This window comes from Gorilla gorilla, chromosome 8 (genome assembly GCF_029281585.2).
Source record: "Gorilla gorilla gorilla isolate KB3781 chromosome 8, NHGRI_mGorGor1-v2.1_pri, whole genome shotgun sequence".
Classification (NCBI taxonomy): Eukaryota; Metazoa; Chordata; class Mammalia; order Primates; family Hominidae; genus Gorilla; species Gorilla gorilla.
In genome coordinates, this window is record NC_073232.2 from 86,273,308 (window position 1) to 86,288,553 (window position 15,246).

Sequence of the window (15,246 nt, forward strand, 5' to 3'; positions counted from 1 at the left end):
CAAAAATGTTTTAAAGGTAATAAAAAAATTAAATAGAAAGCAGCTTATTGAATAAGGATATAGAAAAAGAAAATATTTTTGTACAACTGTACAATGTGTGTTTTAACTTAAATGTTATTATAAGAGTCCAAAAATTAAAAAAATAAAAAGTTTATAAAGTTAAAAAGTTACAGTAAGCTAAGGTTATTTTTAAGGAAAGATTTTTAAAAATAAATTTCATGTAGCCTAACTGTACATACAGTGTTTTATAAAGTCTACTGTAGTGTACAATAATGTCCTAGACCTTTGCATTCACTCACTGCTCACTCACTGATGCACCCAGAGCAACATTCAGTCTTGCAAGCTCTACTCATGGTAAGTGCTCTATACAGGTGTGCCACTTTTTATCTTTTATCTGGTATTTTTACTGTATCTTTTCTATGTTTAGATACAGAATTGCTTACTCTTGTGTTACCATTGCCTGCAGAATTCAGTCCAGTAACATGCTGTACAAGTTTGTAGCCTAGCAGCAATAGGCTATACAATATAGCCTAGGTATGTAGAAAGCTATACCACCTAGGTTTGTGTAAGTATGCTCTATGATGTTTGCATGATGATGAAGTCACCCAACGATGCATTTGTCAGGACACATTTCCATCATTAGGCAACACATGACTGTAGTTGTTCTCTTGCTACTTCAAGGTTTTCACTTTGTCTCTCAACGTTTTTACTATGTTGGATCTGGTTGTGAATTTTATTGTGTTTATATAATTGGATTTAATTGAGCTTAGATTGGTGGACTAGTATTTTACATCAAACATTTTTCAAAATTTCAGCCATAATTTCTTTAAATGATTTTGTTCTTTCTCTCCTAGTAATCCTATTACTTTAAATTTACAGATTATTTCTTCTGTTAAAACTACTCTTGAGCCCCTCTAGTGAATTTTTCTTCAGTTATTGTACTATCAACGCTAGAATTTCCTTTTTACATGCACTAAGACATCACATTGTATCCCATAAATATGTTCAATCATAAATCAAAATACTTTTAATCTTTTTGTTAATATTCTCTATTCGGTGAGACATTCTCATCATATCTTCCTTTCATGCTTAAGCGTAGCTTTTATGAATTCTTTTAAATATTTATAAGAATTACTTTGTAGTCACTCCCTGCTATACCAAACATTTGGCATCCTCATAAAAAGTTTCTGTTGCTTTTTTCCTATGTATGGGATACATCTTCCTGTTTTTTTTTCTTTTTTGCATGTCTATCATATTTTGCTAAAATTGGGCTTTTTAGATAGCAAACCTCCATACGGATTTCTTGTTTACCTTTTGGAATCTTGTTGTGTACACATTTCTTTATTTAGCTATTTGGGTGGACTATTTTCTATTTTACTGAAGTCTTCTCCTGCAACATGAAGCTTCTAATGTTATTCCTCTGTGGGCACAGATGTATATACACATGTATTAGGGTTCTCCAGAGGGAAAGAACTAATAGGATATATATATTTATTAAGTATTAACTCACATGATCACAAGGTCCCACAATAGGTCAGCTCCTGCAAGCTGAGGAGCAAGGAGAGCCAGTCAAGTCCCAAAACTAAAGAACCTGGAGTCCAATGTTTGAGGGCAGGAAGCATCCAGCACAGGACAAAGATGTAGGCTGGGAGGCTGGGCCAGTCTAGTCTTCTCACGTTTTTCTGCCTGCTTTATATTCTAGCCACACTGGCAGCTGATTAGATGGTGCCCACCCAGATTAAGGGTGGGTCTGCCTTTCCAGTCTACTGACTCAAATGTTAATCCCCTTTGGCAACACCCTCACAGACACACCCATAATCAATACTTTGCATCCTTCACTCCAATCAAGTTAACACTCAGTATTAACCATCATAAGTCCATCCCTTGTCAATTTGAACCCGTACACATCTCCTGAGATCATACACAATCTTCAAATAAAGGCAACAATAAAGTCATAATTATGCCTAACGTAATACAACTATCCTTCATATAACCAGAAACGCACAAATCCCCAACCTAAATACTGTTACCTAAAGTTAACAATACTTAAATGCTGATATGAAGTCAATAAATCTTACATCACATGATAAAGGAAAAAGGAAATAAAATGAAGATATGTTCTTAGTACAAGTGTATACATGCACAAATGTGTTTTTAACAAAAGAAGGAGGAAATACTCATGACAATTACAGTCCTCATTTCTGCAGCTGGTCACGTTGTTGTAGCTGGCATTGGTGACTGCCTTCTTCTACTTATGCATTCTGTATTCCCTTTGCCTTCAGCAAGCACCTCAGCAGGCTATGAAATTTTTTCCCGGTGGAGTGACCCAAACCTTCATTCCTGAAGGGTCTGTGCTATTTGTAGTCCTGCCTGGATTGGGCTGTTGTAGTTTCCCATTGACCTTAATCACAGGGCATGGTAATACTAAGAGATGCCCTAATGAATCTCCTGTATTCCATGCATACTCTTCCTGATCTCCACTGTGGAGTAGTAGACTGAATTCATCTTGATAGTCCGGGTCAATCACCCAAGTCAACACTGTAGCCCCCTTCTTAGCCTGTTGATTTAAAGGTAGGAGGAGCCCAAAGTGTCCATGTGGCACTCTTAACTTCCAGTTTAATTGAATTGTTGTTGTGTCTCCTGGTGGCAGCATTCCTCCTTCTGGAACTAAGACCTCTAGGTGAGCAGAAAGTAATATCACAGGAACAAGAAACAAAAGTTTTGCTAGTGGATCACTAGGGGTGATGGTGAGTGGTGCCACTTCCCACTTCCACCCCATGATTCCTGGACCTGTGAATCCTGGCTATGGGAGAAACAGTAACATATATTGGATGCTGATTCAGAGAATACATGGCCTTCTGGAGAATTTTGTCTCAGCCCTGCAAAGTATTGTCACCTAGTTGGCATTGTAATTGTGACTTCAAAAGGCCATTCCAGCTGCTTCAGGATGATGGGGAACATGGTAAGACCAGTGAATTCCAAGAGCATGAGTCCACTGCCACACTTTCTTCTTCTTCTTCTTCCTCTTCCTCTTCCTCTTCCTCTTCCTCTTCCTCTTCCTCTTCCTCTTCTTCTTCTTCTTCTTCTTCTTCTTCTTCTTCTTCTTCTTCTTCTTCTTCTAACTATTTAAACAAGCTTATTCTGAGCCAATATGAATGACCATGGCCCAGGGAACAGTCTCAAGAGTTCTTGAGAAAGTATGCACAAGGTAATTGAATTACAGTTTGATTTTATACATTTTAGGGAGACAGGAGTTATAAGCAAAGACATAAACCAACACATGGAAGGTATACTTTGGTTCAGATAAAAAAAGGCAGGGCATCTTAAAGGGGCATGGGCTTCCAGGTTGGAGGTAGATTCAAAGATTTTCTGATTTTGGCAATTGGTTGAAAGAGTTAAGCTTTGTCTAAAGACTTGAAGTCAGTGGAAAGAAATGCCTTAGTCAAGATAAGGGGGATTGTGGATGCCAAGGTCTTTGTTACATAGATGAAGCCTCACAGGTAGCAGCCTTTAGAGAGAATAGATGATAAATGTCTCTTTTCAGGACTTAAAAGATGGCAGGCACTTAGTTAATCTATCCTATATCTGGCAAATGCCTGGAAAGGGATTTCGTGGCTGCATTAATGGAGATTCTCTATAGATAGAAATTTCTCCCACAAAAAATATGGCTTTGCAGGGCCATTTTAAAACATGGTTTTTATTTATTTATTTTTATTATACTTTAAGTTCCAAGGTACATGTGCACAACGTGCAGGTTTGTTACATAGGTTTACATGTGCCATGCTGGTTTGCTGCACCCATTAACTCATCATTTACCTTAGGTATTTCTCCCAATGCTATACCTCCCCCAGCCCCCCACCCCCCGACAGACCCTGGTGTGTGATGTTCCCCACCCTGTGTCCATGTGTTCTCATTGTTCAACTCCCATCTATGAGTGAGAACACGCTACTGCCACACTTCTTTAGCCATAAAGTGAGTGCCTTGGTCAGAGACAATGCCATGATGGTGTATAAGGCATTCTGTGAGTCCACGGATGGTAGTCTTGGCAGAAGCATTGCATGCAAGATAGGCAAACCCATATCCGGAGTAAGTGTCTATTCCAGTGAGGACAAACCTCTGCCCTTCCAATGATGGAAAAGGTCCCATATAATCAACTTGCCACCTGCCACCAGGTACCGAGGAATGGTGCCATATAGAGGGCTCAGTTTTAGTCTCTGCTGCTGGCAAATTGGGCACTCAGCAGTGGCCATAGCCAGATCAGCCTTGGTGAGTGGAAGTCCACATTGCTGAGCCCATGTATAACCTCCATCCCTGCCACCATGGCCACTTTGTTCATGGGCCCATTGGGCAATGACAGGCGTAGCTGGGGAAAGAGGCTGAGTGGTGTCCACAGAATGGGTCATCCTATCCACTTGATTATTAAAATCCTCCTCTGCTGAGGTCACCCATTGGTGAGCACTCACATGGGATACAAATATCTTCACAGTTTTTGACCATTCAGAGAGGTCCACCCACATACCTCTTCCCCAAATGTCTTTGTCACCAATTTTTCAATCATGCTTCTTTCAAGTCCCTGACCATCCAGACAAACTATTGGCTCCAACCCACGAATCAAATATATGATCACACATCTGGCCATTTCTCCTTTCATGCAGAGTGCACAACCAGGTGCACCACTCGAAGTTCTGTCCACTGAGAAGATTTCCCTTCACCGCTGTGTTTCAGGGATGTCCTAGAAATGGGCTGTAGTGCTGCAGCTGTCCACTTTCGAGTGGTGCCTGCATAACATGCAGAACCATCTGGGAACCAGGCCTTATTCTTCTCTTCCTGTGTCCACTGATCATAGGGAACTCCCCATGAGGCCATTGGTGCAGGCTTGGGGAGAGAAGGCAGGGTGGCAGGAGTGGGGACCACGGGCATTTGAGCCACTTCCTCATGTAACTTGCTTGTGCCTTCAGGACCTGCTCAAGCCCGATCATGTACATACCACTCCCATTTGATGATGGAATACTGCTGTGCATGCCCCACTCTATGGCTAGATGGGTCAGAAAGCACCCAGTTCATGATAGGCAGTTCAGGTCACATGGTGACTTGATGACCCATAGTCAAATGTTCAGTTTCTACCAAAGCCCAGTAATAGGACAAGAGGTGTCTCTCAAGAGGAGGGCATCTTTTTCCCGTGCTGGATGCTTCCTGCCCTTGCATATGGGACTCCAAGTTCTTCAAATTTCTCCTCATATAAATTATAAAACTCAGTTTTTTTGGAGTATAGTGCACTTCCATGTGGGTTACACTTTGAACCTCACTTCTAGGGGACTGCTGGGACTTTAGACTAGTTATAGGTCTAGAAGCAAACAGGGATGTTGGAGGTGGTTCCTGAGGAGGATAAACATTATCTTGCCTGGCAACTGCCTCAGGGAAGGCCATCACTGTTGCCTCAGGCAGCATAGAGTTTATCTCCTCAGACAAAGATGCAAAGGCTTGTGGCAGCATGGGTTGGGGAAAGGATGTTGTCACTACTGGGGATGGGGAAGCTGTTTCTTCTGGTAAAAAAGATTCATCAGAGTTTACAAATTCAGTGTCTCCAGCTTCATCAGGTCCTCCCACACATCCCCACTCCAAGTTGCAGGGTCCCATTCTTTTTCAATCAATGCCCTCACTTTAACAGTAGACACCTGGTGAGGCTGTGCATGCACCTTCATTGCAGGTCAGCCACTTGCATGATAAGAGCTTGTGTATGTTTTTCCACAATTTCAGTTCTTTATCGGTGTTCTCCACATTATTAGAAGTAGAGTCCTTAACATTTTTGTGTTTAATCACATTAAGCAGCCAACTCCAGAAACCCCAAAACCAACAAAAGAACTCCATTCTTAATATTCTGTTCCTCTAGAACCACTCCTGGTACCAAAATCTGTATCAGTTAGGGTTCTCTAGAGGGAAAGAAGTAATAGAAGATATAGATATAGATATATAGATAGATACAGATGATATAGATGGGAGTTTATTAAGTATTAACTCACACAAGGGCAGGAAGCATCCAGCACAGGCAAAAGATGTAGGCCGGGAGGCTAGGCCAGTCTAGTCTTTTCACGTTTTTCTGCCTGCTTTATATTCTAGCCATGCTGGCAGCTGATTAGATGGTGCCCACCCAGATTAAGGATGTGTCTGCCTTTCCCAGCCACTGACTCAAATGTTAATCTCTTTTGGCAACACTCTCACAGACACACCAGGATCAATACTTTGAATCCTTCAATCCAATCAAATTGACAGTATTAACCATCATAACACACAATCACTTTTGGATGAGAGTTGTTTTAACAGGGCTCTCTTTGTCTGTTTCTTCCCCTTATGTCTCTGTTAAGCTCTCTGCCTCTATGGGTATAACACGAAAAATTAAGGAGAAGTGTGTCACTGTTTCACCACTAAAAATGCAGTAGTATAATTTTTGAACTATATAACAAAACTAAAGTGGCTGAAACATTGTCAATTTGCCTGATAACAGAACGATATGAGAGGGAATGGGTAACCGATGAAATAATTATCAGTTATATTCATCTTGTTATCATGTTCATAAGCTATCAATTCTGCTTTTGCAAATACAAAGCAACTTTCCTAATTAGCCATAAATAGCAAATTGAACAGCATTTGAAATACATCTGCAAGCATATTCTAAGGTCACTATAGCATTAGACTTTTATGGATAACTTTTAAAATAAATGAGCCCTAAAGCTAATTTTCTATTGAGAATAATACTAGAGTTCAACTAATTATAGGAGGAAATTCATGAAGACTTTTTCTCATGTGATAATTACATATAGGTACTGTTGTCATTAGAGATACATACTTAAACTCCAGAGAAGATAGGAAACCATAAGTAGATTTAAAAAATTCTTATTCTTACCAGGGTAACTCTTTCTCTTTAACTGCGTCTTAATTGCATCATTTATTGTACCTCTCTCAGTTGCACTATGCAATCGTTCATCAGTCTCTATAAAAAAGTAAAGAGATTTCAAAACACTTTTTTAATGTAAATACTAACGTGTGTGTGTGCATGTGTCTAATACTATCATAATTAATATTCTTCATTGGAGTAGAAGAATTATAATAAAGTGTCCAGATTGCAGCAACATAGGAATTCAAATTGAAAGGAAAACTAACAATTAACAATCATATAAGCCTCATTATATTGAGGCTTAGTTATATTTAGTGATTTGACCAAGACCATATAGCAAGTAATAACAAAACTGAGGCACAGACTTATGCTACCTTATTTCTTAACTATTTTTTCCATATAATGCAATCTCATATGCAAATTTAAATCACACTAGATAGTTTGTGGTAATAACATAACTTTCAAGTATATATTAAGAACATATATATATTGTAGGGGTATATCTGGTGAGGTGGAACATAAATTTTTTTTCACAGTTGACCTATCTGCACATAATGGTCATCACAACTCACAAAATATAATAAAACAGAAGTTCCTTGACTCATCCAGAAATATTTTAATAGTCTATTTTAGGTGGTGTAACTATAATTCAAATAGGCATCAGTGATAAAAAAGAATAATAAATAACGCGTGTAATGTGAAAAAAGCCTCTTCTCTCTGGTTCTTTTAGCAGGCAGACTTTATAGCTGGGAAGAAGAAAATGGGAATATTTGTAGTGGTACTAGCATTAGGATTGCATTCCTTTTCATTTGAGTTTTATGTGATTTATACATTTTGTTGGATTTAGAAACTAGTATCTAGGTATAATGATGGAAAAACTAAAAAATCTACTAAAAAGAATTTCATATTGAAAAACAGATAATTAGAACTGGTAAACCTGGTTTATTAAACCTGAAGTTTTTTGTGTCAAAGTTGGTTCTAGCAGAGCATTTAATGGTAGTTGGACACCTGTAATGATCCTGAACGACAGAGTGGAAGTCTTGCTTTGGAAAATTGGCTGAGCCCATTATTAATGTTAAAATTTGCACTATTATCATGGCAGCCCAAATATACCACCAATATAATTCAAATAGAGGCAGAAACCAGATTACACATCATTGTAAAAATGCATTATATTGGCCAGGTGCAGTAGCTCATGCCTGTAATCCCAGCACTTTGGGAGGCCGAGGTGGGCAGATCTCGAGGTCACAAGCTCGAGACCAGCCTGGCCAACATAGTGAAACCTTGTCTCTACTAAAAACACAAAAATTAGCAGGGCGTGGTGGTGTGCGCCTTAGTCCCAGCTACTTAGGAGGCTGAGGCAGGATAATTGCTTAAACCTGGGAGGCGGAGGTTGTGGTGAGCCGAGACTGCATCACTGTACTCCAGCCTGGGCAACAGAGCAAGACACCATCTCAAAAAAAAAAAAAAAAGCATCATATTGGACAAAACAAGTTTTCAATAATTCAATAACAACATTTTGTAAAAGTAATAGCTATATGCAACAGAAAACTGAGGAACATTAACAGATGTATTTCAGCTCTTTTGTCTTTCTCTTACAGATATAAATAAGAAAGGCTGATTCATTTGAACTAAGAAATCAGAGGATTTTTAGATAAGCAGGGAGTCAAAGAGTAGAGCATTTTAGAGTTAAACACTAGGAATACAAAGTTATGTGCTGGAGAAATTTATCAACTAGTAAAAGTCACAATTTTCCTCCCTTACATTATTATCCTCTTGCTTTAAATTTTACAAAATCTTATCCTGCTTAGAGTTCCTGAGCTTTTAAAAATGTGTATATTTTTAAACCATACTATTTTTCCATTTAAAGTGTCCAATTCAATGCTTATTACAGAAATGTGTAATTATTACCTCAGTCAACTTTATAATCTTTTTCACATTTACACTAATTACATTCTACTGAGATACAGAAACATTACTCCTTTATATATACCTTTATTCTCTTTCCCCAGTTTTTGTGCTACTGTTATACATGTTATACCTGTAAATATTAAGGACAATGTAATAATTATTGTTATAATTATTTCTTTGTTTAACTTTATGCCTTTTAAATAAACTGAGAAAAGAAAGAAGATCAAGTACATGTTTATAGTATTTGTTACATGAACACACTTATTTACATTTTTTGGTTCTTTTTATTCTTGCTCTGTATTTATCATCCGGTGTTATTTTCTTAGAATGTTACATCACTTCTCCCTCCAATCACCTTTGTGATGCTATCGTGAATATATTACATGTTGATATGTTATATGCCCAATAATACAATTATATAAATTTTTTATACAGTTGTCTTTTAGATAAATTAAGAAAAGAAAGAAGGTGGAATATATATTTGTACATACTCTCTTTTGCAATTATAACATTTAACTCATACCTTTTTTAGGGGGATTCAAATTACTGTCAGAGGTCAACTTTAGCCTAAAGAAATTTCTTTAGAATTTCTTGGAAAACAGTTCTGCTAGAAATGAAATCTCTCAATTTTTATTTAGTAATTTCATATTTCACCTTTTCTGAAAAGCAGTTTTGCTAGCAATAAAATTATTGGTTGGTAGATTTTTTTTCCAGCACTTTTATTTATTGTTTTGTTTGTTTTTTTGTTTGTTTTTCTTTTTTTATTATACTTTAAGTTTTAGGGTACATGTGCACAATGGGCAGGTTTGTTACATATGTATACATGTGCCATGTTGGTGTGCTGCACCCATTAACTCCTCATTTAACATTAGGTATATCTCCTAATGCTATCCCTCCCCCTACCCCCACCCCACAACAGGCCCCAGTGTGTGATGTTCCCCTTCCTGTGTCCAAGTGTTCTCATTGTTCAATTCCCACCTATGAGAGAGAACATGTGGTGTTTGGTTTTTTGGCCTTGCGATAGTTTGCTGAGAATGATGGTTTCTAGCTTCATCCATGTCCCTAAAAGGACATGAGCTCATCCTTTTTTATGGTTGCATAGTATTCCATGGTGTATATGTGCCACTTTTCTTAATCCAGTCTATCATTGTTGGACATTTGGGTTGGTTCCAAGTCTTCGCTATTGTGACTAGTGCTGCAATAAACATACATGTGCATGTGTCTATATAGCAGCATGTTTTATAATCCTTTGGGTATATACCCAGTAATGGGATGGCTGGGTCAAATGGTATTTCTAGTTCTAGATCCCTGAAGAATCGCCACACTGACTTCCACAATGGTTGAACTAGTTTACAGTTCCACTAACAGTGTAAAAGTGTTCCTGTTTTGCAACATCCTCTCCAGCACCTGTTGTTTCTTGACTTTTTAATGATTGCCATTCTAACTGGTGTGAGATGGTATCTCATTGTGGTTTTGATTTGCATTTCTCTGATGGCCAGTGATGATGAGCATTTTTTCATGTGTTTTTTGGCTGCATAAATGTCTTCTTTTGAGAAGTGTCTGTTCATATCCTTTGCCCACTTTTTGATGGGGTTGTTTTTTCTTGTAAATTTGTTTGAGTTCTTTGTAGATTCTGGATATTAGCCCTTTGTCAGAAGAGTAGATTGTAAAAATTTTCTCCCATTCTGTAGGCTGCCTGTTCACTCTAATGATAGTTTCCTTTCCTGTGCAGAAGCTCTTTAGTTTAATTAGATCCCATTTGTCAATTTTGGCTTCTGTTGCCATTGCTTTTGGTGTTTTAGACATGAAGTCCTTACCCATGCCTATGTCCTGAATGGTATTGCCTAGGTTTTCTTCTAGGGTTTTTATGGTTTTAGGTCTAACATTTAAGTCTTTAATCCATCTTGAATTAATTTTTGTATAAGGTGTAAGGAAGCTATCTAGTTTCAGCTTTCTACATATGGCTAGCCAGTTTTCTCAGCACCATTTATTAAATAGGGAATCCTTTCCCCATTTCTTGTTTTTGTCAAGTTTGTCAAAGATCAGATAGTTGTAGATATGCGGCATTATTTCTGAGGGCTATGTCCTGTTCCATTGATCTATATCTCTGTTTTGGTACCAGCACCATGCTCTTTTGGTTACTGTAGCCTTGTAGTATAGTTGGAAGTCAGGTAGCGTGATGCCTCCAGCTTTGTTCTTTTGGCTTAGGATTGACTTGGCAATGCGGGCTCTTTTTTGGTTCCATATGAACTTTAAAGTAGTTTTTTCCAATTCTGTGAAGAAAGTCATTGGTAGCTGGATGGGGATGGCATTGAATCTATAAATTACCTTGGGCAGCATGGCCATTTTCATGATATTGATTCTTCCTACCCATGAGCATGGAATGTTCTTCCATTTGTTTGTATCCTCTTTTATTTCATTGAGCAGTGGTTTGTAGTTCTCCTTGAAGAGGTCCTTCACATCCCTTGTAAGTTGGATTCCTAGGTATTTTATTCTCTTTGAAGCAATTGTGAATGGGAGTTCACTCATGATTTGGCTCTCTGTTTGTCTGTTATTGGTGTATAAGAATGCTTGTGATTTTTGCACATTGATTTTGTATCTGGAGACTTTGCTGAAGTTGCCTACCAGCTTAAGGAGATTTTGGACTGAGACAGTGGGGTTTTCTAGATATACAATCATGTCATCTCCAAACACGGACAGTTTGACTTCCTCTTTTCCTAATTGAATACCCTTTATTTCCTTCTCCTGCCTGATTACCCTGAGCAGAACTTCCAACACTATGTTGAATAGGAGTGGTGAGAGAGGACATCCCTGTCTTGTGCCAGTTTTCAAAGGGAATGCTTCCAGTTTTTGCCCATTCAGTATGATATTGGCTGTGGGTTTGTCATAGATAGCTCTTATTATTTTGAGATATGTCCCATCAATACCTAATTTATTGAGAGTTTTTAACATGAAGCATTGTTGAATTTTGTCAAAGGCCTTTTCTGCGTCTATTGAGATAAACATGTGGTTTTTGTCGTTGGTTCTGTTTATATGCTGGATCACGTTTATTGATTTGCATATTTTGAACCAGCTTTGCATCCCAGGGATGAAGCCCACTTGATCATGGTGGATAAGCTTTTTGATGTGCTGCTGGATTCAGTTTGTCAGTATTTTATTGAGGATTTTTGCATCGATGTTCATGAGGGATATTGGTCTAAAATTCTCTTTTTTTTGTTGTGTCTCTGTCAGGCTTTGGTATCAGGATGATGCTGACCTCATAAAATGAGTTAGGGAGGATTCCCTTTTTTTCTATTGGTTGGAATAGTTTCAGAAGGAATCATAACAGCTCCACCTTTTACCTCTGGGAGAATTCAGCTATGAATCCATCTGGTCCTGGACTTTTTTTGGTTGGTAAGCTATTAATTATTGCCTCAATTTCAGAGCCTGTTATTGGTCTATTCAGAGATTTAACTTCTTCCTGGTTTAGTCTTGGGAGGGTGTATGTGTCAAGGAATGTATCCATTTCTTCTAGATTTTCTAGTTTATTTGTGTAGAGTGTTTATAGTATTCTCTGATGGTAGTTTCTATTTCTGTGGGATCAATGGTGATATCCCCTTTATCATTTTTTACTGCATCTATTTGATTCTTCTCTCCTTTCTTCTTTATTAGTCTTGCTAGTGGTCTATCAATTTTGTTGATCTTTTCAAAAAACCAGCTCCTGGATTCATTGATTTTTTTTGAAGTGTTTTTTATGTCTCTATTTCCTTCAGTTCTGCTCTGATCTTAGTTATTTCTGGCCTTCTGCTAGCTTTTGAATGTGTTTGCTCTTGCTTTTCTAGTTCTTTTAATTGTGATGTTAGGGTGTCAATTTTAGATCTTTCCTGCTTTCTCTTGTGGGTATTAGTGCTATAAATTTCCCTCTACACACTGCTTTGAATGTGTCCCAGAAATTCTGGTATGTTGTGTCTTTGTTCTCATTGGTTTCAAAGAACATCTTTATTTCTGCCTTCATTTCGTTAGGTACCCAGTAGTCATTCAGGAGCAGGTTGTTCAGTTTTCATGTAGTTGAGCGGTTTTGAGTGAGTTTCTTAATCCTGAGTTTTAGTTTGATTACACTGTGGTCTGAGAGACAGTTTGTTATAATTTCTGTGCTTTTACATTTCCCGAGGAGTGCTTTACTTCCAACTATGTGGTCAATTTTGGAATAGGTGTGGTGTGGTGCTGAAAAGAATGTATATTCTGTTGATTTGGGGTGGAGAGTTCTGTAGATGTCTATTAGGTCCACCTGGTGCAGAGCTGAGTTCAATTCCTGGATATCCTTGTTAACTTTCTGTCTTGTTGATTTGTCCAATGTGGACAGTGGGGTGTTAAAGTCTCCCATTATTATTGTGTGGGAGTCTAAGTCTCTTTCTAGGTCTCTAAGGACTTGCTTTATAAATCTGGGTGCTCCTGTATTGGGTGCATATATATTTAGGATAGTTAGCTCTTCTTGTTGAATTGATCTCTTTACCATTATGTAATGGCCTTCTTTATCTCTTTTGATCTTCGTTGGTTTAAAGTCTGTTTTATCAGAGACTAGGATTGCAACCCTTGCCTTTTTTTGTTTTCCATTTGCTTGGTAGATCTTCCTCCATCCCTTTATTTTGAGCCTATGTGTGTCTCTGCATGTGAGATGGGTTTCCTGAATACAGCACACTGATGGGTCTTGACTCTTTATCCAATTTGCCAGTCTGTGTCTTTTAATTAGAGCATTTAGCCCATTTACATTTAAGTTTAATATTGTTATGTGTGGATTTGATCCTGTCATTATGATGTTAGCTGGTTATTTTGCTCGTTAGTTGATGCAGCTTCTTCCTACCCTTGACGGTCTTTACCATTTGGCATGTTTTTGCCGTGGCTGGTACCGGTTGTTCCTTTCCATGTTTAGTGCTTCCTTCAGGAGCTCTTTTAGGGCAGGCCTGGTGGTGACAAAATCTCTCAGCATTTGCTTGTCTGTAAAGGATTTTATTTCTCCTTCACTTATGAAGCTTAGTTTGGCTGGATATGAAATTCTGGGTTGAAAATTCTTTTCTTTAAGAATGTTGAATATTGGCCCCCACTCTCTTCTGGCTTGTAGAGTTTCTGCCGAGAGATCCGCTGTTAGTCTGATGGGCTTCCCTTTGTGGGTAACGGGACCTTTCTCTCTGGCTGCCCTTAACATTTTTTCCTTCATTTCATCTTTGGTGAATCTGACAATTATGTGTCTTGGAGTTGCTCTTCTCGAGGAGTATCTTTGTGGCTTTCTCTGTGTTTCCTGAATTTGAATGTTGGCCTGCCTTGCTAGATTGGGGAAGTTCTCCTGGATAATATCCTGTGGAGTGTTTTCCAACTTGGTTCCATTCTCCTTGTCACTTTCAGGTACACCAATCAGACGTAGATTTGGTCTTTTCACGTAGTCCCATATTTCTTGAAGGCTTTGTTTGTCTCTTTTTATTCTTTTTTCTCTAAACTTCTCTTCTTGCTTCATTTCATTCATTTGATCTTCCATCACTGCTACCCCCTCTTCCAGTTGATCAAATCGGCTACTGAAGCTTGTGCATATGTCGCGTACTTCTCGTGCCATGGTTTTCAGCTCCATCAGGTCCTTTAAGGACTTCTCTGCATTGGTTATTCTAGTTAGCCATTTGTCTAATTTTTTTTTCAAGGTTTTTAACTTCTTTCCCATGGGTTCGAACTTCCTGCTTTAGCTCAGAGTAGTTTGATCATCTGAAGCCTTCTTCTCTCAACTCATCTAAGTCATTCTCCATCCAGCTTTGTTCCATTGCTTGTGAGGAGCTGCGTTCCTTTGGAGGAGGAGAGGCACTCTGATTTTTAGAGTTTCTAGTTTTTCTGCTCTTTTTTTTCCCCATCTTTGTGGTTTTATCTACCTTTGGTCTTTGATGATGGTGATGCATAGATGGGGTTTTGGTGTGGATGTCATTTGTGTTTGTTAGTTTTCCTTCTAATAGTCAGGACCCCCAGCTGCAGGTCTGTTGGAGTTTGCTGGAGGTCTACTCCAGACCCTGTTTGCCTGGGTATCAGCAACGGAGGCTGCAGAACAGCAGATATTGGTGAACAGCAAATGTTGCTGCCTGATCGTTCCTCTGGAAGTTTTGTCTCAGAGGAGTACCCGGCCATGTGAGGTGTCAGTCTGCCCCTACTAGGGGGTGCCTCCCAGTTAGGCTACTCGAGGGTCAGGAACCCACTTGAGGAGGCAGTCTGTCCATTCTCAGATCTCCAGCTGCGTGCTAGGAGAACCACTACTCTCTTCAAAGCTTTCAGACAGGGACATTTAAGTCTGCAGAGGTTTCTGCTGCCTTTTGTTTGGCAATGCCCTGCCCCCAGAGGTGGAGTCTACAGAGGCAGGCAGGCCTCCTTGAGCTGCGGTGGGCTCCACCCAGTTTGAGCTTCCTGGCTGCTTTGTTTACCTACTTAAGCCTCAG

The 15,246-nt window shown here is 38.8% G+C and overlaps 1 protein-coding gene across 28 annotated transcripts in view; it reads right to left on the minus strand.

The window, feature by feature from the left end:
• The window catches only part of CCDC7 (coiled-coil domain containing 7), a 459,676-nt gene that overhangs the window by 51,645 nt on the left and 392,785 nt on the right, over nt 1-15,246 (minus strand). For all 28 annotated transcript variants that reach the window (XM_063710186.1, XM_063710188.1, XM_063710189.1 and 25 more), the window contains one exon: nt 6,902-6,988. In XM_063710186.1, the coding sequence (XP_063566256.1) occupies nt 6,902-6,988 (87 nt within the window). The remainder of the gene's footprint in view (nt 1-6,901; nt 6,989-15,246) is intronic.